This window comes from Podarcis pityusensis, assembly GCF_964106645.2.
Source record: "Podarcis pityusensis genome assembly, chromosome: 7".
Lineage (NCBI taxonomy): Eukaryota > Metazoa > Chordata > Lepidosauria > Squamata > Lacertidae > Podarcis > Podarcis pityusensis.
This window is the reverse complement of record NC_138031.1, coordinates 14,329,277-14,353,316: the sequence shown is the minus strand read 5'-3', so window position 1 is coordinate 14,353,316 and position 24,040 is coordinate 14,329,277. Positions and strand designations below refer to the sequence as shown.

Below are 24,040 nucleotides of genomic sequence, written 5' to 3'. Positions count from 1 at the left end.
TCGTGTTTATACACCTTTCTGTTAAACATCCATTTGTTCCACACTTTTCAATGCATTTCCTTGTCACTTTCCTAACTGCAAAGATGTCTGATTCTTTTAAAAAGCGGATTTGTTGTGCAGGGATAACAGAGTACTTTGATGCACTGTAAATACGCAAACCTAAATTTTGTGGCACACTCTTGAATCCCTCCTGCAAAATAATGACAGTCTGGAGGCATCCTTAATATTTGGCACATGTTAGGAATCATAGAATTGTAGAGTTGGAAGGTATCCTAAGGGTTATCTAGTCTGACCCCCTGCAATGCGGGGACTCGAACCCATGACCTTCAGATTAAGAGTCTTATGCTCTGTTGACTGAGCTATCCCAGGAAACTAGGTTGCTAATGTACTCTGCTGGGGTGAATTTGGAAGTGCCTTCTCTGGTGAGGCGTATCTGGGAATTCTGAGGAAGATTTAAAAAAATTAAACAGCATAAGTGACATTTCTCAGGGAATTATTTCATTTTGCTCTTTTTTAAGAAATAGTATATGAAAACTGTGAGCATGCAATGTGTTACAAAGCATATTGCCTTTGTCTCACTCTCTTTTGCAAGTAAGAACTCTGAAGAGAAATCAAATACACTTCCTAGTCAGAAAAGGTTTTGCATTTTTTTTAATTGCAGGTGCCATTTCTCAGTCATAAATAGGAAAGTAGGAACATTAAACGCGCTCTGATATCCTGGTTTTCCTCCTAGGTCAGGTTGTTCTCAAACTGTAGCACAATAGGCAAACCAAAAAATCTGCACAACTTTCAGCAGGTTACTTTATTCAATCAATCAATCCATCTTTATTGCGGTCAAAGACCAGACAGCAAAATTAGCAACAGAAACATACGCTTCATCCGTATCAAGAGGTGGACGTAATTAGAAATTTCCTATAAACTTATTTACATTAAAAATATCACTCCTTCAAGTAAAATCTGTGTTCCAAAGTTTAAATTCAGTGCTCATTCATCAGCCATCATTGTCATCGCAGCCTGTCTTGTCCCATTGCCATAAAACCGAATTTCTCTACAGGCCTGGTGATATTCAGATTGTTGTCAGCAAGCAGATATTTAACATAGGTTTCCTGAGCGGCCAGGTACCGTAATTTCCTTAGTAGTGGTTGAATTAGCTCTCTTTGGGTATCGCAATACAACAGGCAGTATAGAAGAACATGTCCAATGGTTTTAATCTCATCAGAGTTGCACGGGCATCATCTCTGTTCAACTGGGATGTCATGATATCTGCCCTCTAATAGTGATTTTATTAGCTTTTGCACCACTATAAGGCTATGGTTTTCCCAGTAGTGATGTATGGAAGTGAGAGCTGGACCATAAAGTAGGCTGATCACCGAAGAATTGATGCTTTTGAATTATGGTGCTGGAGGAGACTCTTGAGAGTCCCATGGACTGCAAGAAGATCAAACATATCCATTCTTAAGGAAATCAGCCCTGAGTGCTCACTGGAAGGACAGATCGTGAAGCTGAAGCTCCAAGACTTTGGCCACCTCATGAGAAGAGAAGACTCCCTGGAAAAGACTCTGGTGTTGTGAAAGATGGAGGGCACAAGGAGAAGGGGACAACAGAGGACGAGATGGTTGGACAGTGTTCTCGAAGATACTAACATGAGTTTGACCAGACTGCGGGAGGCAGTGGAAGACAGGAGTGCCTGGCGTGCTCTGGTCCATGGGGTCACGAAGAGTCGGACACGACTAAATGACTAAACAACAACAAATAAGGCAGGCATTACAGATGAACATCCTAACTTCTATTTAAGACCAGAAAGCAGACTTAAGGAAGACTCCAACAGGTCATTAAACCACAGGGAAGTTCTTACATGTCTCTACTTTGACCCTGCTTTGCTTGACCTGGGCTATCCCTCCCTGTTTGTATGCAGTAGCTGCGGTAACACCTTTATCATTCTCCATGTTTAAGAACAGAGTGTTTTTTTCTGATAAGGAAAGGCCTCCTTAGTAAACAAGGCGGTGTCTAATATTTACTCAAGCATGGACTTGGGAGAGGCTGGACAAGAAAGGACTTCCTTTGTGTATTTGCACAGCAAAGAGTAATAAAATCTTTGAGCACGAGAAGAGTCCTGCTGGATCAGGCCAAAGGCTTACCTAATCCACAAGCTTGTTCTCCCTGTGGCCAACCAGAATCCTATAGGAAGCCAGAACAAAGACCTGGTTTCCTATAGCATCCTCCTCACCTGTGATTCCCGGAAATTGGCTGCCTCTGACAGCGAAGGTAGGCCATAGCCATTGTGGCTGGTAGCCACTGATGAACTTGTCTAATTCTCTTTTAAGACCATCAAGGATGTTGTATAGGAGGAGTCTTCAGAAACAGGGTCAACAAGAGGACAACTTTTAAGAATTCAAAACTCAAACATTATCCATAGTATCTTGTGTGTGGAAAAGATCTACTGTAGTTATAATCTGGTTGTGTTTATTATTATTTTCCCCCAATTGATTTTTTAATTAATTTTCCAAATTTAAAATTAAGACCAACTTAACTATTGACTATTGAGATGCTTCCTTTTGCTGCTCACAGTAAAATACTTTTTCTTAATTTCTAATTTCTTAATTTCTAAGACTTTCCCATCCATTCCTATTTCCATCGACCGTGCATGTTCAATTCCTGTTTAGACATTTAGCCAATTAATTTTCCCAATTAATCAAATAGAATTAAGCTTCCTTTCTTGATCCATATACTGTAAATCATTAATCCTATTTTCAAATGGTATTTCCTCCAAAACAACCTAACCTTTCTATCTTTATGTGCTCGCAACATTTTGGCTGTCCGGTTGTGTTTAAACGCTATCGTCCTGGATGTAGCCTAATTCTGTTACCCCTCTCCCATATTTGGTTTGTACCTCTAGGGAATTTTGGCAATGTTATTGATGGAGTGTCACCTGGAGCTGGGAGCAAGAAGAAAGGTCATGAGGGAGAGGAGGAGGAAGGTACCCCTCTTCTGCATGAGGGAACGGGAGAAGCTTCACATGACTTTGCAGTGCCGCTGGTATCTACCACACACCCAGAGAAGCCGCTCATCACTGAGGGAAACAGGTATAGCCCAAAACACTTATAGGCTTCATTAAATCTCTCTCCTTGACCTGAGTCTCTAGAGATACGGGTCTTTCCTAAGTAGATATGGACAAATCTACCAATTTTGGTCCGCCCAATTTCTCATTTCCCCCAATCTTTAAAGTCAGTTTTGCACATTTCTTTTTTTTTATAAATAATTTTTATTAAGTTTTCAGTAAAAGATTAAACAGAAAAAGATAAAAAAGAAATACACAAATACATAGTACATAATCCAAAGAAGAAGAAAAAACACAAAAAACAAAAAGCAAAAAAAGAAACAAAACAATTAAAAACAATCACCTTTTCATTTCCGTGTTTAAATTTACTTATTTTCTGGACCTCCTCATACCTCCCTCTTTTGTATTCCAGTCCAAATTGTTTGTCCAGCAATTTCTTTTCCACTTTTTTAATCCCAATCTTTAATCTTTAATATAATATAGCATTAAAATTTTACCTCTTAAAATACCAAATTTCCATTTCCTTAAACTTCTTTAATCCTAATCTTTAATCTTAATCTATCTATAACTTTAAATCCTGTACAGCTGGAAACCACTTATTTTCAATCCAACATCACTCTAGCATTCTTTAATTTTACAGTGTTTCTGTAGATAATCTTTGAATTTCTTCCAATCTTCCTCCACCGACTCTTCTCCCTGGTCACGGATTCTACCAGTCATTTCCGCCAGTTCCATATAGTCCATCAGTTTCATCTGCCATTCTTCCAGCGTGGGAAGTTCTTGTGTCTTCCAATACTTTGCGATAAGTATTCTTGCTGCTGTTGTTGCATACCAGTTTTGCACATTTCTGTTGCAATTCACAATTTATTTATTTATTTTCCTATTTATTTATTTTTTAAAAGTTGTCTTGAAAACAATCAGCATTTCCGTGCAAATTCCTTTGAATAAACACATTTTGGTGTGCCGTTTTGACATTACAAATCTATATGTGCAATTTCCATAAAATAATGCATTTTTGTACATCAATTTTTGCTAATCAATGCATTTTAAAGCACACTCCCCACCTCTCTCTCTCTCTCTCTCTCTCTCTCTCTCTCTCTCATTGGATAAATGCACTGTGACATTCAGAGGATTTCTAAGGACATTGGGTTTTGCTTCGCATGTTGGCTTGAGAAGTGCTAATTAAGTAGTTTCTCATTAAAATGTAAACAAAATTGAATTAATCCATATTCCTATGTCAGTGGGGCCAGTTGTAAAGGGAGACAGCAATCTATTCTACATGGGTTTTTTTGGCCCAAATTTTGAGGGGACAAGAAAGTAGCATGCTGACCTGATAGCACAAATGGTAATGCAGTCACACTGGTGTGTTGTGCAAATAGGACCACTTCCTGAGCAATGAAGTATTTCATTCATTTATATAGCAAGGTTTATGATATACATATAAAATCTCAATATTCCTTTTAAAATGATAAGAACCATAATTCTTATGGAAACCAGAAAGCCTGCATGTTATAATGATAGTAGCATAACTGCAAGCCTTTGTATTACAGGGGTACCCAAATTCCCACATAATCTTGCTTTGATTTGTACAGGATTTGCAAGCATTGGTCATAAGGTGATTCTTGCCTGCACCAGCCATGGCCATAGTGGTAAGAATACACCATGGTTAAAGCAAACCATGGGGCAGAAGGGGGACTCCTCCCAAGGGAGGATAGCAGGGAGAACATGTGTCTGACTTATAGCACTCCAGAGGAGATCAGGAATGTGACATTTGCATTTGCTCCTCATCTCTATGCCTGATGTTATATCCCGAAACTTCAGAAAAAGGCAGAGAGATGTGCTCTGAGAAAACAAAACAATCAGATGAAATCATTGCCAGTAATACTAGACTAGAAGAGAATGGTCTTTTAGGACAGTCTCCTGGTGAGAGAGATGAAAAGCAGAGGCTGTCAAGGATGTAGCTCCTGTCTCTCATGACAGTACTAGAGAATGTAGATGATCAGCTATTATCTTGGAGAGGCAGCTGGTGGCTTTTTATGTATTCGCCTGATAGACATTCGGATCTAAAACGGCTGCAATAAAAGAACAGAAATCTGCAATTGCTTTATATTAGCTGCTATGGTATTTGTCTGGTTCCACCACTCCTTAAAGACTGACATCTCTCTTTGATGTAGGTGCAAAGCTATTTCAGATTTTGCATTTCCCCGTCCTTTATCGGATTCTTGTGGACAAATAAATTTATAGCATAAAGTATAATAGAACTGGGATATGGTGGGTGGCGCTATGGGTTAAACCACAGAGCCTAGAGCTTGCTGATCAGAAGGTTGGTAGTTCGAATCCCTGCGACGGGGTGAGCTTCCGTTGCTCGGTCCCTGCTCCTGCCATCCTAGCAGTTCAAAAGCACGTCAAAGTGCAAGTAGATAAATAGGTACCACTCTGGCGGGAAGGTAAACAGCATTTCTGTGCGCTGCTCTGGTTTGCCAAAAGCGGCTTAGTCATGCTGGCCACATGACCTGGAAGCTGTACGCCTGCTCCCTTGGCCAGTAAAGCGAGATGAGCGCCGTAACCCCAGAGTCGTCCGCGACTGGACCTAACGGTCAGGGGTCCCTTTACCTTTATAATAGAACTATGTTGCATATCAGGTATAGGCTACTGGCAATCCATGGTCCAGATTGAGTCCCTAGTGGCCCCTAGCAAATTCTTATCTAGGTGTGGTAAAAACATTGCCCAGAGACTCAATGTCAAATTGAATAAATGTTATTTCCAAAAATTGTGGAAGAGACAGAGATTGCATGCTTGCATTTCCTTACTCTACAGTAAAACACAGCTTAGCGTAAAACAGGGTAATTAAGTGACCAATATAAAGCCTGTCCTTTCTTGGATTCTATCTCCTGCTCATCCAAACAGTGAGACTACAATTGATTGAATGGGGGGGGGGGGGGACACCCCAAAAAATTACATGGCAATCAAGTTTCCCAAAATTATTAAACCTTGGAGAAAGAGTTTCCTGTATCAGAATTGGACTTGGGAAACCAAGGACTCACCCAGAAAATAGTGTGGTTAATTCCAAGCCCAATTTGGACCCTGTTGGAAGGGACGCGGGTGGCGCTGCAGTCTAAACCATTGAGCCTCTTGGGCTTGCCGATCAGAAGGTCCGCGGTTCAAATCTGCACGATGGGGTGAGCTCCCGTTGTTCTGTCCCAGCTCCTGCCAACCTAGCAGTTCGAAAACACGCCAGTTCAAGTAGATAACTAGGTACCGCTGGGGTGGGAAGGTAAATGGCATTTCTGTGCACTCTGGTTTCTGTCATGGTGTTCCGTTGTGTCAGAAGCGGTTCAGTCATGCTGGCCACATGACCCTAAAAGCTGTCTGTGGACAAACGCTGGCTCCCTCAGCCTGAAAGAGAGATAAGCGCCACAACCCCATAGTCACCTTTGACTAGACTTAACCATCCAGGGGTCCTTTACCTTTTACCATTTTTTGCTCTCCTGCTGATGCAATCAGGGGTGTCTTCGTTCCAGCAGGAGGTCTTCCTCTCTGTTCAGCCTGCTGTTTCTCTTCCTTTCTCTCTCTCCCTGCATTCTGAGCACCAGGGGCAAAGAGGAATAGAGAAAAGCCCCCTTCTCCACTGCAGGTGGCGCTGTAGGTTAAACCACAGAGCCTAGGACTTGCCGATCAGAAGGTCGGCGGTTCGAATCCCTGCGATGGGGTGAGTTTTCCGGTCCCGGCTCCTGCCAACCTAGCAGTTCGAAAGCACGCTAGTGCAAGTAGATAAATAGGTACCGCTCCGACAGGAAGGTAAACAGCGTTTCCATGTGCTGCTCTGGTTTGCCAGAAGCGGCTTAGTCATGCTGGCCACATGACCCAGAAGCTGTATGCCGGCTCCCTCGGCCAATAAAGTGAGATGAGCGCCGCAACCCCAGAGTTGGCCACGACTGGACCTAATGGTCAGGGGTCCCTTTACCTTTAAGTGAGTGGCAAGGAAGAAGAGAGTGGACCATTTTTATGAGTGTGCCACATTCCTAATCTGTTAATGAACAATTTCACTAGATGATCCTTTCATGACACTGTAAAGTGCTAATGTTTACATCAGGCTTCCTCAACCTTGGCCCTCCAGATGTTTTTGGCCTACAACTCCCATGATCCCTAGCTAGCAGGACCAGTGGTCAGGAATGATGGGAATTGTAGTCTCAAAACATCTTGAGGGCCAAGGTTGAGGAAGCCTGGTTTACATTCATTGGTGGAGGAACAGCCTCCCTTTTGTGTCAAAGCTATTAAGTGTATGAACATTTTTCTGTCTGGACGAGAACATGAGAATCATATGCCTTCTCTGGAGCACTATTATGTCAGCATAATGCAACTGGCCTCTCGGAGGGTATTGCATCAAATCACAGATGCACCTGCTGAAATTCAGCCCTGAAGGCACCATTGGAATATAGGAAACGACCCTATGCTGAATTAGACACAATCAACATTAAGACCCACAAAAATATGCTTGCAATGTACTTCAAAAACAAGCACATAAAAATTGGGCAATGAACAACAATGTTATGAAACAACCAGCTATAGATCTGTTTTGACTATTGTGTTTGTTGCAATTAAATCTAAGTCCTTGGGGAAAGTTGTGTGGGATATCAAACAGTGTTATCTCCAAGCCTGACCAGGAGATGCCAGGATTTGAACCTGGGACTTTCTGCATGAAGATGCTCTGCTACTGAGCTGTGGGACTAGTCAGGTGTGACAACCAGATTCCATGTTTTTCTCCCTTGCCTCCAGTTCTATAAACTCTCTCTCTCTCTCTCTCTCTCTCTCTCTCTCTCTCTCTCTCCAGCATATTGGATAAAGCTATGCAGTGATGTGGCTGGTGCATTTTAATTAGTCAAGTAAGGATTAATAGCACACAAGTTGCATATCTAAAGGGAAATCATCTAGAAGAAAAGCAATTTAGCAGGTGGAGAAGATTTTAAGTGCAAACAAAGCTGCCTTCAAAACGGCCTTCTGAAAAAAGCACAGCTATAGGGCAAAGACTTGGGATGAGCACATTGGGCTTCATGCCTGATGGCTGGCACATCTCACTGTCTCCAGCCAAGCTGGTCGCTGGCACACTTGCTTTTTGAAGAAAATTTTATTTTGCAAGCAGTGAAGAAAGAAAGAAAGAAAGAAAGAAAGGTGCACAGCCAGGACTTTCTGAGTTCAGATTTAAGTGAAAAATACTGTAAGGGGAAAGCGTTTTATCAGCCATTTGCAACTGAAGTGCTGCTGTAATCTTTCTGAGTACAGTATGTCCAATTTAAAAGAAGAGATGCAGTTGAGTTCTGTGGATTCATACAAATCTGAAGAAAATGACCTATCCGTACAATCAGATTGCCTTGTGAATATATGGGAAGCAAATTGGCTGTATACTTGCACATCACTATACTTCAGTAGCAGATCCCAAAAAACTATCAATGACGCTATCTCATCTCTTTCCACAGAAACTACCTTTATTTGCCCTATGACGATAAGAAGCCCTGTGTCTACATAAAGAGTTTTTGGGGTGACCAAACTTTCAGGCTGTATTATTCTAACGTCCTCGAGAAAATGGCACATCTCCTGGTAAGCCTGCGGGAATATCGATAATAATGATAATGATGATGATAATGACAATAATAATAATAATAATAATAATAATAATAATAATATATTTATACCCCACCCATATGGCTGTGTTTCCCCAGCCACTCTGGGCGGCTTCCAACAGAACACTAAAATACAATAACCTATTAAACATTAAAAGCTTCCCTAAACAGGGCTGCCTTCAGATGTCTTCTAAAAGTTTGGTAGTTATTTTTCTCTTTGACATCTGGTGGGAGAGCGTTCCACAGGGTGGGTGCCACTACCAAGAAGGCCCACTGCCTGGTTCCCTGTAACTTGGCTTCTCGTAGCGAGGGAACCACCAGAAGGCCCTCAGCTCTGGACCTCAGTGTTCAGGAAGAACAATGGAGATGGAGACGCTCCTTCAGGTATACTGGGCCATGCTTCTCCAAACCACTTGCTAAACTTGGGGTGGGGGCATTTTCGCACACTGGAATGCTCAAGAGAATTCTCTTGCTTGAGTTGGCTTTGCAAATGGCTGGAATATTCATAGATGTGATTCTGCGTTGGTGTGAGAGAAGCTCGACAGCACTTTAAGATTTTCGTGCCCCAAAAAAGTGGGTGGGGAAAAGGTTTCGAACTCTGCAAGTGATTCCTGTGTATCATTTCTAAGTTTTCCTCAATTTGGTTTCCAGTGTAAAACATTAATTAAAATAGCAATAGAGACTTTAAAAACCAGTAGACATACTAAAATTATCAAAATGCAGATGGAGGGTTGTCTTCAACTGAGCTTTATGGAGAGTAGACACACTGAAATCAATGGACCTAAGTTGGTCATCTACATTAATTTCAACGGGCCTTCTCTGAGTAGGACTAGCATTGTCTGCAACCCATAACCATCAATTTCATTTTAAAAACAAATGGATGTAATAAAGCTACTGAGGTCCAGCTCCAAGGGTTTTCTGGCAGTTCTCTTGTTGCGAGAAGTGAAGTTACAGGGAACCAGGCAGAGGGCCTTCTCCATAGTGGCGCAAGAAATAATGGTGAAATATACTCGGAGACCTGTAGTGATTTCATGCTCTTTATTGCAGCTTGTAAAGCAGTGATTAAATTGCCCCCCAAACCTCAGCCTTTTATATACATTATTTACACAATGAGTCCCGTCTGATTGGCTGATTCTGCTTCCCTCCTGGAGCCTGATTGGTCTTTTTCTGCAGGCCAATCAGTTGTTGCATTCTACGATCCTACCAGCCTAATAGGCTGATTAACTTCCTCCTGGAGCCTGATTGGTCTTCTCCTGCAAGCCAATCAGTTGTTGCATTCTAGGATCCTACTTGCCTATTGTTCTAGGATCCAAGCTTAGTACATAACAAATGGGGAACTATGCAGGATAAAGAGTTGCTTCAAGTTGCTAGCTAGGCTCTACTTATAGGTGACTCTGCTGTCCTTCCCTCCCCCCCCCCAAAAAAAAATAATAATTCCTGGCCTCTCACCAGAGCCCTGATCCAAAACATGTGTGGAGCCTGACTTTCTCCTCATCAGCTGGACTCAAAGATGGGTGGCCCCATGCGGTTAGATGGGCTCTGCACCTCCAGATCTGGGCTCCTGCTCAGAATTGCTGTTTTGCTGCTGTTTTTATTTCTCTACTGAATATATTGATAACTGATCACCTGTAACAGAGGCAGGGAACCTGTGTCTCTCTGGAAGTTATTGGGCCACAACTCCCACCATCCCTCTCCATTGGCCATGCTGGTCAAGGATCTCAGTTCCCCCACCCTTGTCCCATAGCATCACTTTTCAGGCTACAGCATCTTTACGTTAATAAAGGGAGAACATTGCCAACGCTTCTGTTGATGTTTGCATTGGAAAGGAAGGGGTCAAAGAGGCTTTGCATATTTTTGAGACTGCATTGGAGTGGGTCATGAGTCAGAGCCAAGATTCGGCCCTTGTTAAACTCAAAGTATGGCACATGTCAAAAATCGCCCGCCATCAGAAGACAGAAGATTGTTTATAACATGGCATCTCAGCGGAGAATGTCCCCTTTCTGGAGACCTCTGACTTAATTAACATAAACTATGTTGAGTCTTCAATGCATGGAGGAACTAATAAATTCACATCTCAGTAAAAAATGTGTCATACATGCCAATTAGCTGGAACCAATTATCGTTTATCACTTAAGCTAATTAGCCAGTGAAGGCTTTCCCCCCTAATAATTGCATTAATGGAAAGCAACTCTTGCCATTTCTGGTGACATTTATATGCTCTTCATGCAACTGTTTCTCCCCATGCCCTGTCCCTTAGGAAGAAGGTTTAGAACAAGTGAGAGATCTGATCAAAGTTTCCGAGATTGCCTCAGAGGAGAAAATGAGGTCCACTTTAACGGATTTTATCAACCAAAGTAGGTAAGACTATCTACTGGAAAAGCTGACAGTACATATACTTTATACTTGATTGTATCTACCAAAGTAGGTAAGAAAAAGTGTACCTTATAGTTTCCAGGTGGTGGGTAAGGAACGAACAAGTAATACAAAGAAGGCTATACCAGGGATGGGGAATTTGTGGCCTTCCAGATCTTGCTGGACTACAGCTCCCATGATCCAGCACCATTGGTCATGCTGGCTGGGGCTGATGGGAGTTGGAGTCCCACACCTCCTGGAGGACCATAGGCTCTGTGTCCCTGGGCTATACTGTAGTTGCTTTTTTGACAGCATAATCCTGTGCATGTCTGCAGCAGTAGATTTGGAGCGTAGCATGGGAGCGCCAGAGGGGCCGTGGCCCCGGGTGCACAGTTTTTAAGGGGGCACAAACTAGGTGCCCCAGCACGGCCCAGCCTGGTGTTCTTCTCAACTTGCCAAGGGCCGTGTCTGCCAGAGGGGCTCACCCCTGTGTGGCTCAGCATGAACCTTCTTTGCCCTGGTGGGGTCGCTCCAGTGGGGTTGGCAGCAAAGGCTGGGCTGGTGTCCCTCACCTGGCACCTCTCACACACTCCCAGCGCATGCCCCCTGCCCCTCTGGTTCACGTCCACCTGCCCCAGGTGCCAGCAACCAATGCTATGCCACTGCTGAGCTAGGCCAAAACTTGGTGCACCCTGCAGTCGTCACGCCGTGCTGGGCTTTGGGAAGAAGGTGCAAGGGCTCTGGCAGGGTCTCCTTTCCTCCTTCCTAAAGCTGGGCAAGCACTAACTAGGCTTTGGGAAGCAGGCAGGAGGACTCTGGGGCTGGATCTAGACACATCAAAAAATCGATTCTAACTGATTGCGTTGTAAACTTCATACAGAGAAATCCCATTGGCGAAAGCTGGGACTCCACAGCACCAACAGGTGTCACAGTGTTATAGCGCATATAAAGCGCTTTATCTTTACCAACGTAGCTGAGACGTAGGATAGATCCTGTTTGGCTTTGCTGAAGTCAGAGAGTTGCAAGCAAAGAACCAAATGCTTGCAGATTAAGTTACATCGTGCAAGAGAGTGTATTCAGAAAGGACTCATTCAGGTGTCCTACATGCCAGGAAATGAAATCCCTGCTGATCTGTTGTCTAAGTTTGTTAGCAGAGAACAACTTAAGGTTCATGTACAGAGGTTGCAATTAGGTTGAACCACAGGTACTACAGGTTACACGGAAAGGGGGAGGATGTTAGGATATTTCCGTTCCACCTTAAATGGTCAGGCATGATTGTTGTGTATCACATGCCTGTTGACTTCCAGCTTCTTGCTGGGAACTTTCGTTTTGTATATAGCTTTTGTTCCGGCTGTTTTCCCGGACACGTTGGCAAGCAGTCATGTTTTTCCTTTGTTCTGATCTGCGTTGAATAAAGCTGTAAATATGCTCTTCTGTCTGCATCTTCCGTTGTGGAGACTCTGCTGAAAAGGGTGTGCACGAGTCTTGGAATGTCTCTGAGGCTCGTGTCGCTAATTGACTGATGCTGTTCCACGGGAGACCGGGGATCGTCCGGAGACGACTGGGGCCTGCCTGATGCCTCCGTCTCCCTGGCAGTATCCCAACACTTGCCAGAGCTGTCTTGCCTCCTCCTCATAGCCTCAAGTGCTTGCTGTGTCATCTCCGTTCATTGTCCAGTTTCCACGCTGCCCTAAAACTGCCTCTGTTGTCAACTCTGACACAAGTCCCACTGAGTTCAAAGGGACTTATTCCCATGTAAGTGGGCAAAGGATTCCCTTACCTTTCCTGACCTGGCCACAGTGATCCATGCGACGGTCACCTCCAGGCTTGACTACTGTAATTCACTCTACGCGGGGCTGCCCTTGAAGCTGTCCCAGAAACTCCAGTGGGTGCAGAATGCTGCAGTGAGGCTCCTCATAGGGTCTCTGCCATGGGAGCATATTCACCCAGCTGCATTGGCTCCCGGTGGAGTACAGGGTCAGATTTAAGGTGCTGTTTTTGACCTTTAAAGCCCTTCACGGCCTAGGACCCTCGTACCTACGGGACCGCCTCTCCTGGTATGCCCCACGGAGGACCTTCAGGTCCTCATATAGCAACACCCTAGAGGTCCCGGGCCCTAAGGAAGTTAGATTAGCCTCAACCAGAGCCAGGGCCTTTTCAGCACTGGCTCCGGCCTGGTGGAATGCTCTGCCTCTTGAGACCAGGGCCCTGCGGGATCTGATCTCTTTGCGCAGGGCCTCTAAGACGGAGTTGTTCCACCTGGCCTTTGGCTTAGAATCAGTTTGATTCCCTCCCCCTCTTTCCTTTTCCTTTCTCCTCCTATGAAGAGATTGCACCCTAATGTTTTAATGTTGTGTCTTAATCTTTTAAATTGTATTTTAATCAACTTTTTTTTATTATTGGTTGTTAGCCTCCATGAGGCGGGTCTTGGCTGGGGAGGGCGGGGTATAAATAAAAAATTGTTATTATTATTATTATTATTACCTAACTTGCTCGCTTAACTTGGTGTCCTGTTGCAAAAAGCTGTTGCTGACTTAGGCTCCAACTTCATGCACAGATCTATTTATTTATTTATTTCAGTTCTGTTCCCGTTCCTCATATTCCAGCAGATTCATTACCAGATTGCCCACTAGGCTTTCGGAACTGTCAGAAGAACATCGCACACATTGGAAATAATCAGCAGCATCCACTGCAAATAGATTCTGCAAAAATCTGCAAGGTCAACACACATACAAAGGACTTTGCTTGCTCAAACCTCATTTGAGCACAATGGATGGGATGCAAAATAGCCACATATCCCCCAAACTAATTAATTTCATATTGAAATATTACCATACAAATTGCATTTCCACTTCTTTATACTTCTCCCAGCAAGAAATGATGCCTCCGTTTTAATATTACGTTATGAATCTGAGCGCTTAGTATCTTCTGGCTCATCTGGCGGGCTACACTGAGGAACTTGCTGCAGGAGAATTACGATCCATCGTTATGAAGATACCATCTCTGACTGTGTCTTCATTTCAGGGCCTTCATTGCGAATGCTGAAAAGAAGCCCAAACTGATGAATCGGACGCCTTTGGACAAAAAGAGGCTGACGTTGTATAAGCAAGAATTGGTACGTGATATATTTTCTTGAATACTAGATGCAATGTGCTATAAAGCTGCTCTATCTATCAAGCCTCTTGAGTTCATGCGCCACTTGCATCTGGCTCACAAATAAAACCACTGTGAAGTTTTAGGACAACCAAGCAGCATGTAAATGTTGTGAAATGAATGGTGGTGACTTAATAATAATAATAATAATAATAATAATAATAATAATAATAATTTATTATTTATACCCCACCATCTGGCTGGGTCCCCCCAGCCACTCTGGGCGGCTTCCAACAAAACACTAAAATACAATAACCTGTTAAACTTTAAAAGCTTCCCTAAACAGGGCTGCCTTTAGATGTCTTCTAAAAGTTTGGTAGTTGTTGTTCTCTTTGACATCTGCTGGGAGGGCGTTCCACAGGGCGGGCACCACTACCGAGAAGGCCCCCTGTAACTTGGCTTCTCGCAGCGAGGGAACCGCCAGAAGGCCCTCGGCGCTGGACCTCAGTGTCCAGGCAGAACGATGGGGGTGGAGACGCTCCTTCAGGTATACTGGACCGAGGCTGTTTAGGGCTTTAAAGGTCAGCACCAACACTTTGAATTGTGCTTGGAAACGTACTGGGAGCCAGTGTAGGTCTTTCAAGACTGGTGTTATATGGTCTCGGCGGCCGCTTCCAGTCACCAGTCTAGCTGCCGCATTCTGGATTAATTGTAGTTTCCGGGTCACCTTCAAAGGTAGCCCCACATAGAGCGCATTGCAGTAGTCCAAGCGAGAGATAACCAGAGCATGCACCACTCTGGCGAGACAGTCCGCGGGCAGATAGGGTCTCAGCCTGCATACCAGATGGAGCTGATAAACAGCTGCCCTGGACACAGAATTGACCTGTGTCTCCATGGACAGCTGTGAGTCCATGACAAAGAGGCCACACCTGAAGCTTTCATTTAAACAGTCATGGTTTCTCCCAAAGAATCCTGGGAAGGGTAATAGGTTAAGAGTTGTTAGGACACCAGCCAGTGGCGTAGCGTGGGTTGTCAGCACCCGGGGCAAGGCAAGTAATTTGCACCCCCTAACCCATGGATTTGCGCCCCCTAACCCTAACCCCCAGATGTTGCGCCCGGTGCGGCCGGCCCCCCCTGCACCCCCCACGCTACGCCACTGACACCAGCATTCCGCTCACAAAGCAACAGTTCCCAGAGTGGATTAACAATCAACCTCTCTTCCCATGGAAGAAACCATAGTTCTCTGAGAGAAATAGGTGTCTCCTAACAGCTCTCATCTCCCTGAGCAAACTACACTTCCCATAATTCTTTGGTGGTGGTGGGGAGCCATGACTATTTAAAGTGGTATAACAGTGCTTTAAATGTTTGGTGTTCCTGTGGCCTTTATTTACTTAGTTCAGCAATTGTATGCCAACTAATAATCAATCTCTCGGTGACTTATAATAAATATGCAAAAAAAACCTACAGGATTTGCATACAAAATAAGACATAGAATCAAAAGCTATGAAGACATAGAAATCAGCTCTAAAACTGCATATTCACACACACCCTCAGCCTGTGTAGCTACTGTACAGAGCTCCTTGGCACCACACACTTTCATTGCACATAGAGTGAGTTCTTCTGGGAGCGATGGGACCTGGTGATGCTCTGGGAGAGAATTGTATGGGGGGGGGGGACACAGCTGCCCCCTGTGTAAACAAGTCAGACTAAGCGGGTGCCTAGGGAGGCATGACTGAAATGTGAACTGCCACATCAGAAATCTCAATTCAAGAGATTTTTTCCCCCTGGCATGGTTGTCTCCCCAGATAAATCAAGAGTGTATCCATAATCTGCTGCAACACCAGTATGTGCCACCTTGCCCCAGGTGTCAAAAAAATCTTAAATGGGCCCTGTTTGTATTAATCTAAATGCAATATTTTCAGCAGAGGCAGCTCTTGCGTTCAGATGAGCATCATCAATTGGTGCGGCATTAAATGACGAGGGATCTAATGTTGCACGTATGTGAGTGAACCGGCCCAGTTCTGTAGGTTTGCCCAGAATTGAAAGATGGATAAGGGGGGGGGGGGGAATAGGACTCTTGCAAAAGACAGATTGCTTCCCCTTCTGAGTAATTCACCTGCTGAAAATGCAGGTAGGAATATGCATCTTTTGCGAAGATAAGATCCTCTTCTGACATCTAATCTATCCCATTGTGACAATTGAGGAAGGCAACCTTTAACTCTATCGCCTGCTTGGGGGAGGATGTTAGCAGACGAAAGATAAGGTTACCTTTCCTTGTATGTCCCAGTGGATAGCAAGGAATTTGTATTTGGGGATGTGGGAGAAATCCAATTCAGTCCACATTTAAAGGTAAACCTACCTAATTCTCACTTTTCGAAACAATACATGAACAGAAACATAGCCATCCTTTGAAATGCCCACTTCTTCATATTTTGCAATGCATTTCTTTGGTCAAGTAATGTGTTTCGAAATGCATATACTGTGACAAAGTGTGCAGATATATTAGCGAAAAAACGCATTTGGGGAAATTGCTGTGCAAAAATGTATTTATCGGGGGGGGGTCACACTAAAATGCTGATGAATTTTCATGAGGAATTTTGAAAAAGAAAAAAGGAAATGTGGGAATGTGGAATATTGTACTTAAGAATGGAAAAAATGAAAAGTGGAGCGATTGACTCTTGCTGATTTGTCTGTATAATGGTATGGGGTTGCTCGTGCGTAAGTTGCCGCCTCTCCTGGCTATGTTGCCTTGTTAAACCTTTCTGTCTGGACAGCCCTTCAATTCGTGGCTGCCTCAGTCGCTAGCAGAATCCGTCAGTGGGCGTTTCTTAAACCTTTTCCAACATAAAAGTTGTTTGACACCCAGTCTCCTCCTACTTTCTCTGCGTGGAAGTCTTCTGCGCAGGGAGGGCATGGGTAGCGGAGGACCAGTGCTCTCCCCGCTGGTGTCCGGTGAAGAGTCTGGGAGCCCTCTCGCCGATTCCCCCATTTGCCCCTCCTTATTCCTGGTGTTGCACTGAATTGCTTCCCCATCTGCGGAGCTGCCTCTCTCCCTGCTGGGCCCTTCTCCAGCATCATTAGAGAGCCTCCCCTCCACCTCTAGCTCCGATGTCAGTTCCCTGACAGTCTGCAATGAATCTGACAGGGTAGGTGACTTTAGTAACGCCCTGCCTCTTTGTTGTCATAGGAAGCGATGTCCAAAGATGCCAAAACAATCATCCAGCAGCAAAAGAAGAAGATTCCACTCGAAGAAATGATGCGTGAGACTCAGAACTACATTGGGAAGATCCGTTTCTTAGTCGATGAGGTATAATAATAATAATAATAATTTATTTATACCCCGCCCATCTGGCTGGGTTTCCCCAGCCACTCTGGGCGGCTTCCAACTGAATATTAAAAACAATAGAGCATCAGACATTAAAAACTTCCCTAAACAGGGAGGCCTTCAGTTGTCTTTTAAAAGTAAAATAGTTGTTTATTGCCTTGACATCTGCTGGGAGGGCGTTCTACAAGGTAGGCGCCACTACCGAGAAGGCCCTCTGCCTGGTTCCCTGTAACCTCACTTCTCGCAATGAGGGAACATCAGAAGGCCCTTGACGCTGGACCTCAGTGTCCGGGCTAGATGGTGGGGGTGGAGACGCTCCTTCAGGTATACAGGACCAGTATACAGATACAGGTATACTCCAGTTTGTTTTCTGTTGGTATGAAAGCTCCTGCATGCACTGGGTGTGTGTGTGTGTGGAAGGGTGCAGTGGCCAGGCTCCCCCTGTTGTGTTGCTGGATTTAACCATGGAATGGACTCCCTCCTTGGAGGTTTTTAAGCAGAGGTTGGATGGCCATCTGTCATGGATGCTTTAGCTGAGATTCCTGCATTGCAGGGGGTTGGACTAAATGACCCTCGAGGTCCCTCCCAGCTCTAGAATTACATGATTCTATGAGTGTGGAGGGGGAATGATATCAGTCCTGAGCTTCTCCTCGCTGTTATTTCAAACACATACAAGAGGAAATCCTGCTACACTGAGATACAGTGGTACCTCCGGTTAAGAACTTAATTCGTTCCGGAGGTCCGTTCTTAACCTGAAACTGTTCTTAACCTGAGGTACCACTTTAGCTAATGGGGCCTCCCGCTGCTGCCATGCGATTTCTGTTCTCACCCTGAAGCAAAGTTCTTAACCTGAGGTACTATTTCTGGGTCAGCGGAGTCTGTAACCTGAAGTGTCTGTAACCTGAAGCATCTGTAACCCGAGGTACCACTGTATCAGAGAGGCTACAAGCATTTCCACCCAGCAACAACCTCTCTTACCACATTCCCAGGTTTTTTTCAAACCTCTCTAATTCTGCAAGAGATTTTTGGAGTGATGGTGGGGTTTAAGGAAACAGAAAGAAGGGCACTTGTTGGAGATGGACTCTTGTTTCTTGATTCACACACAATCCAAGATGGCTGACCTCCCAGCGAGAGCACGCTCTTCACAAGCCTAATGGTGTTCATGATGCTCAAATCACATGCCTGTCTTTTTTTCAAGCCTCAGCACACGGTGCCTGACGTCTTCATCTGGATGCTGAGCAACAACAAAAGAGTTGCCTACGCGAGAATCCCAGCCAAAGACTTGCTCTATTCCCCGGTGGCCGACCAGAGAGGGAAGCACTGTGGGAAGATTAAAACTCACTTCTTGAAAGTAAGTCTGAGAACCTCCCAACCGTTTGAGGAGACAGCCATTGTTGTTGGTGTCGCATCTACACTGCCAGACAAATTTATGCAACAACCCACTCCTTTTTTAAAGAAGAAGAGGAAGAAATTCAGCCGTGAATCAGCAAGGGATCCTCCCACCCTGAACAGCCGGTTTTTGAGATCAGTGACAAAGGCTGAATACACACCATACATTTAAAGTACCGTATTTTTTGCTCTATAAGACTCACTTTTTCCCTCCTAAAAAGTAAGGGGAAAGTAAGCCAGCTATCCCAGAAGCCAGAACAGCAAGAGGGATTGCTGCTTTCACTGCGCAGCAATCCCTCTTGCTGTTCTGGCTTCTGAGATTCAGAATATTTTTTTTCTTGTTTTCCTCCTCCAAAAACTAGGTGCGTCTTGTGGTCTGGTGCGTCTTATGGAGTGAAAAATACGGTACTTCCCACTTCCCCAGCTCCTTGAAACTGTAGATTGTACGGTGCTGGGAAATGTAGCTCTGTGAGGGGTAAACTACAGTTCTTGGGACTCTTCACAGCGGTGTGTGTTTCAGATATACTTTAAATGTTTGGTGTCTATGCTGCCTAGATGAGGAAATGGGCAATTTCAGCTACGTTTTAATTCCATAGCACTGAGGGCTTACCCAGGTTTCAAATATTTCATCCTTGTAGTATGTAGCCCACCCTGCAATTATTTGAGAGTTTGGCAGCTCCTCTGCTGTTTCAGCTGTCCCTCTCCTCGTTCTGATGGTTTAAATAGGATTGTACATAATTTGTGTTATATAATTATATATTGCACCCTGGTCTGTGATTTTTGGAAGAATGGCTCTTGATAAACAAACAAACTTGACCTTCTGGACGCTTCTTTTTTACTTTAAGTTGCCAGGAAAACGGCCTCCTGGCTGGAACGTTCACGGAAAAGTCGACACTTACCTGTGGCTTGGCTCCGCCAAATATGCGCACACGATTTTGGACAACTTGCCTATTGGATATGAAACAGAAACACCTTCGGGAGCAAGCTCAGGACACCATGGCAGCCCTCCGCCTGTTAGCCTGGTTTACAGAAGTAAGACATTCTTTAAATGTAGGAACATAGCGACGTAGGAAGCTGCCTTATACTCAGCCAGGGTTGTTTGGTTGTGGGTGAATTAGTTTGCTGAGGCTGATGATGATGATACCACCCTTTATCCGCAGACCTCAGGATAGTTCACAACATAAAATTACAATATAAAAAACGCAAAATATGTAATTAAAAAAAATTACCGTATTTTTCACTCTATAAGATGCACTTTTTCTCTCCTAAAAAGTAAGGGGAAATGTGTGTGCGTCTTATGGAGCGAATGCAGGCTGCACAGCTTTCGCTGAAGCCAGGAGAGCAAGAGGGATCGGTGTGCACTGATCCCTCTTGCTCTCCTGGCTTCAGGGATAGCTGCCCGAAGCCTCCTGAGTGCAGTGGGAGTGCTCCCGCTGCGCTCAGGAGGCTTACCGTTGCTTTTGCTGAAGCCAGGAGAGCAAGAGGGAGTGATCCCTCTTGCTCTCCTGGCTTCACTTCGCTGGAGAGGTGCTGCGCAGCTTTCCCCCTCTGCGCAGCACCCCTTCAGCGAAGCGGCAGGAGAAACGGAGCCCCTTCCGTTTCTCCTCCCGCTTTACTGGAGAGGCGCTGAGTGGAGAGGGAGAGAACTTTTTTTTTCTTGTTCTCCTCCTCTAAAACTAGGTGCCTCTTATGGTCGGGTGCATCTTATAGAGCGAAAAATACGGTATGCACCTAGTGACTTGCCCCTTTCTTTGATTTGATGGGGCAGCTTTGAGAGGATGGCCAAGCTGGGGAAACCAGTGGCTAGCTTGCAAGTTTCATCAAACACAGACAAGGGTTGTATGTGCTTGTCTAGCCTTCCCCCAAGCTGGTGCCCTCCAGATACTTTGGTCTACAGCTGCCATCAGCGCCAACCAGCATGGCCAAAGAAAGGGGTTGATGGGAATGCAAACATTTGGAAGTCTAAAGGAGCACCTATCTCAGTACTATCCTGCTCTTGCCTTCATATTCTACACCCTGTGGGGTTAAAATCTACCTGAGTGGCACTTTTCATTGCAGAATTTACACAGAAATAGACCTGCAGCAGAGTCCTTCTAGGATATTGCCCCCCTGCCCAGACGCAGTGGTATACAATGTCCCTAAATTGCAGCCATTTATGATTTTTGTTCTGTAGATGAAAAAGACCCGGGGCAAAGAAAGAGGAATTTATTGATTTATTTTTATTTTGCCATTGGGGTGCTTTTTGTCCCTGGCACTGACAATAATAATAAAAAATCGCAAGTGGGTTCACAAGCAAAAAGTGACTCAAGGGAGCCGGTCAGTGACTTCGAGCTGACATGATGAACTTGGCTTTGTTAGGAAATATTGGAACATGGGAAACTACCGTATTTTTCGCTCCATAGGGTGCACTGGACTATAGGGCACACCTAGTTTTTAGGGGGGGAAATAAAGGGGAAAAAACATATCCCCAGCCCCAAAGAGCAAAGAAGCCAAGACAGCGAGCGGGATCCATCCTGCTGGCTGTCTTGGCTTCCTCTTTAGCCATGCATAACCTCTCCAGCTGGGAGAGGCTACACGCGGCTTTGGCAGAAGCCAAGACAGCGAGCAGGATGGATCCCGCTCGCTGTCTTGGCTTCATTTTTAGCCGCGGGGCTGGGGCGGGGGAAGCCTCAACTTCCCCCGACCCCAGCCCCCAGAACAGGTCCGGGAGCGGCGGCAAGGTTGCGCACAGCCTTGCTGCCGTTCCCGGAGCTTGCGGATAGCTGCCTGAAGCCCAGGGAGCACAGCGGGAGTTGGCGCTGCGCTCCCCGGGCTTCAGGCTGCAGGCTGCTATCTGCAAGCCTTCGGAGCGCGGGGGGAACTCCTGCTGCGCTCTGAAGGCTTGCGGCTAGCTGCCGAAGCCTGGAGAGCGAGAGGGGTCGGTGCGCACCGACCCCTCTTGCTCTCCAGGCTTCAGTGAAAGCAATGCAAAGCCTCTGGAGTACGAAGGGAGCTCTCCCTCTGCGCTTCGGAGGCTTCGCGTTGCTATCGCTGAAGCCAAGGAGCCTGCATTCGCTCCATAGGATGCACACACATTTCCCCTTCATTTTTGGAGGGGGAAAAGTGCGCCCTATAGAGCGAAAAATACGGTACCTTATACTGAATCAGATGACTGGGTGCATATTTCTCAGGATTGTCTACACTGTCTGGCAGCTGCTCTCCTGGGTTTCAGGCAGGAGTCTCTCCCAGTCCTACCTGAAGATGAACTTGCAGGATGGACCACTTTGATCCCTCCCCACGGTGATAACTTCTGTTGTGTTTACACAGCCAAGAATGTTTTCCAGCTGAGAGTTCACATGTATCAGGCCAGGGGTCTTATCGCAGCCGACAGCAGCGGACTTTCTGATCCCTTTGCCAAAGTCACGTTTGTTTCGCACTGCCAGACCACGAAGGTAAGAGCGAGAAGAAGAGAGGGCGGTGGTACAAGAAACGGAAGTATTTATAAGCACAAATAGCATTTTTTTTCAGCACAGAGGTCATCTCCCAGCGTGTGCTGAGTAGGTAAAGGAAGATGTAGTTCGTAAATCATTGTTTGCCTGGTTCCCTGTGGTGAGTAAAACACCACAAAGCTACCTTCTACTAAGTCATAGACCAATTACCTCTTCTGGCTTAGTGCTGTCTAGTCTGACTGGTTGGAATTGGCTTTCTAAGTTCTTAACTAGGGCTTCCCCTTGTCTGGTTACTCCTTTTAATTGAATCATAGAATCATAGAATCATAGAGTTAGAAGAGACCACAAGGGCCATCGAGTCCAACCCCCTGCCAAGCAGGAAACACCATCAGAGCACTCCTGACATATGGTTGTCAAGCCTCTGCTTAAAGACCTCCAAAGAAGGAGACCCCACCACACTCCTTGGCAGCAAATTCCACTGTCAAACAGCTCTTACTGTCAGGAAGTTCTTCCTAATGTTTAGGTGGAATCTTCTTTCTTGTAGTTTGGATCCATTGCTCCGTGTCCGCTTCTCTGGAGCAGCAGAAAACAACCTTTCTCCCACCTCTGTGTGACATCCTTTTATATATTTGAACATGACTATCATATCACCCCTTAACCTCCTCTTCTCCAGGCTAAACATGCCCAGCTCCCTTAGCCGTTCCTCATAAGGCATCGTTTCCAGGCCTTTGACCATTTTGGTTGCCCTCCTCTGGACACGTTCCAGTTTGTCAGTGTCCTTCTTGAACTGTGGTGCCCAGAACTGGACACAGTACTCCAGGTGAGGTCTGACCAGAGCAGAATACAGTGGCACTATTACTTCCCTTGATCTAGATGCTATACTCCTATTGATGCAGCCCAGAATTGCATTGGCTTTTTTAGCTGCCGCGTCACACTGTTGGCTCATGTCAAGTTTGTGGTCAACCAAGACTCCTAGATCCTTTTCACATGTACTGCTCTCAAGCCAGGTGTCACCCATCTTGTATTTGTGCCTCTCATTTTTTTTGCCCAAGTGCAATACTTTACATTTCTCCCTCTTAAAATTCATCTTGTTTGTTTTGGCCCAGTTCTCTAATCTGTCAAGGTCGTTTTGAAGTGTGATCCTGTCCTCTGGGGTGTTAGCCACCCCTCCCAGTTTGGTGTCATCTGCAAATTTGATCAGGATGCCCTTGAGTCCATCATCCAAGTCGTTGATAAAGATGTTGAATAAGACCGGGCCCAAGACAGAACCCTGTGGCACCCCACTAGTCACTCTTCTCCAGGATGAAGAGGAACCATTGATGAGCACCCTTTGGGTTCGGTCAGTCAGCCAGTTACAAATCCACTGAGTGGTAGCATAGTCAAGACCGCATTTTACCAGCTTCTTTACAAGAGTATCATGGGGCACCTTGTCAAATGCCTTGCTGAAATCAAGGTAGGCTACATCCACTGCGTTCCCTTCATCTACCAGGCTTGTAATTCTGTCAAAAAACGAGATCAGGTTAGTCTGACATGACTTATTTTTCAGAAATCCATGCTGACTATTGGTGATCATAGCATTCCTTTCTAGGTGCTCACAGAGTATTTGCTTAATGATCTGCTCCAGAATTTTCCCTGGTATTGATGTCAGACTGACTGGGCGGTAATTATTTGGGTCCTCTCTTTTCCCCTTTTTGAAAATTGGGACAACATTTGCCCTCCTCCAGTCTGCCGGGACTTCGCCTGTTCTCCAGGAATTCTCAAAGATGACTGCCAGTGG

At 45.1% G+C, this 24,040-nt stretch overlaps 1 protein-coding gene across 2 annotated transcripts in view; it reads left to right on the top strand.

Moving 5' to 3' along the window:
• The window catches only part of FER1L6 (fer-1 like family member 6), a 132,481-nt gene that overhangs the window by 53,325 nt on the left and 55,116 nt on the right, over nucleotides 1-24,040 (top strand). For both annotated transcript variants that reach the window (XM_081012469.1, XM_081012468.1), the window contains exons 13-20: nucleotides 2,897-3,083; nucleotides 8,533-8,653; nucleotides 10,934-11,034; nucleotides 14,053-14,143; nucleotides 17,309-17,428; nucleotides 18,645-18,797; nucleotides 19,681-19,867; nucleotides 22,142-22,266. In XM_081012469.1, the coding sequence (XP_080868595.1) occupies nucleotides 2,897-3,083; nucleotides 8,533-8,653; nucleotides 10,934-11,034; nucleotides 14,053-14,143; nucleotides 17,309-17,428; nucleotides 18,645-18,797; nucleotides 19,681-19,867; nucleotides 22,142-22,266 (1,085 nt within the window). The remainder of the gene's footprint in view (nucleotides 1-2,896; nucleotides 3,084-8,532; nucleotides 8,654-10,933; nucleotides 11,035-14,052; nucleotides 14,144-17,308; nucleotides 17,429-18,644; nucleotides 18,798-19,680; nucleotides 19,868-22,141; nucleotides 22,267-24,040) is intronic.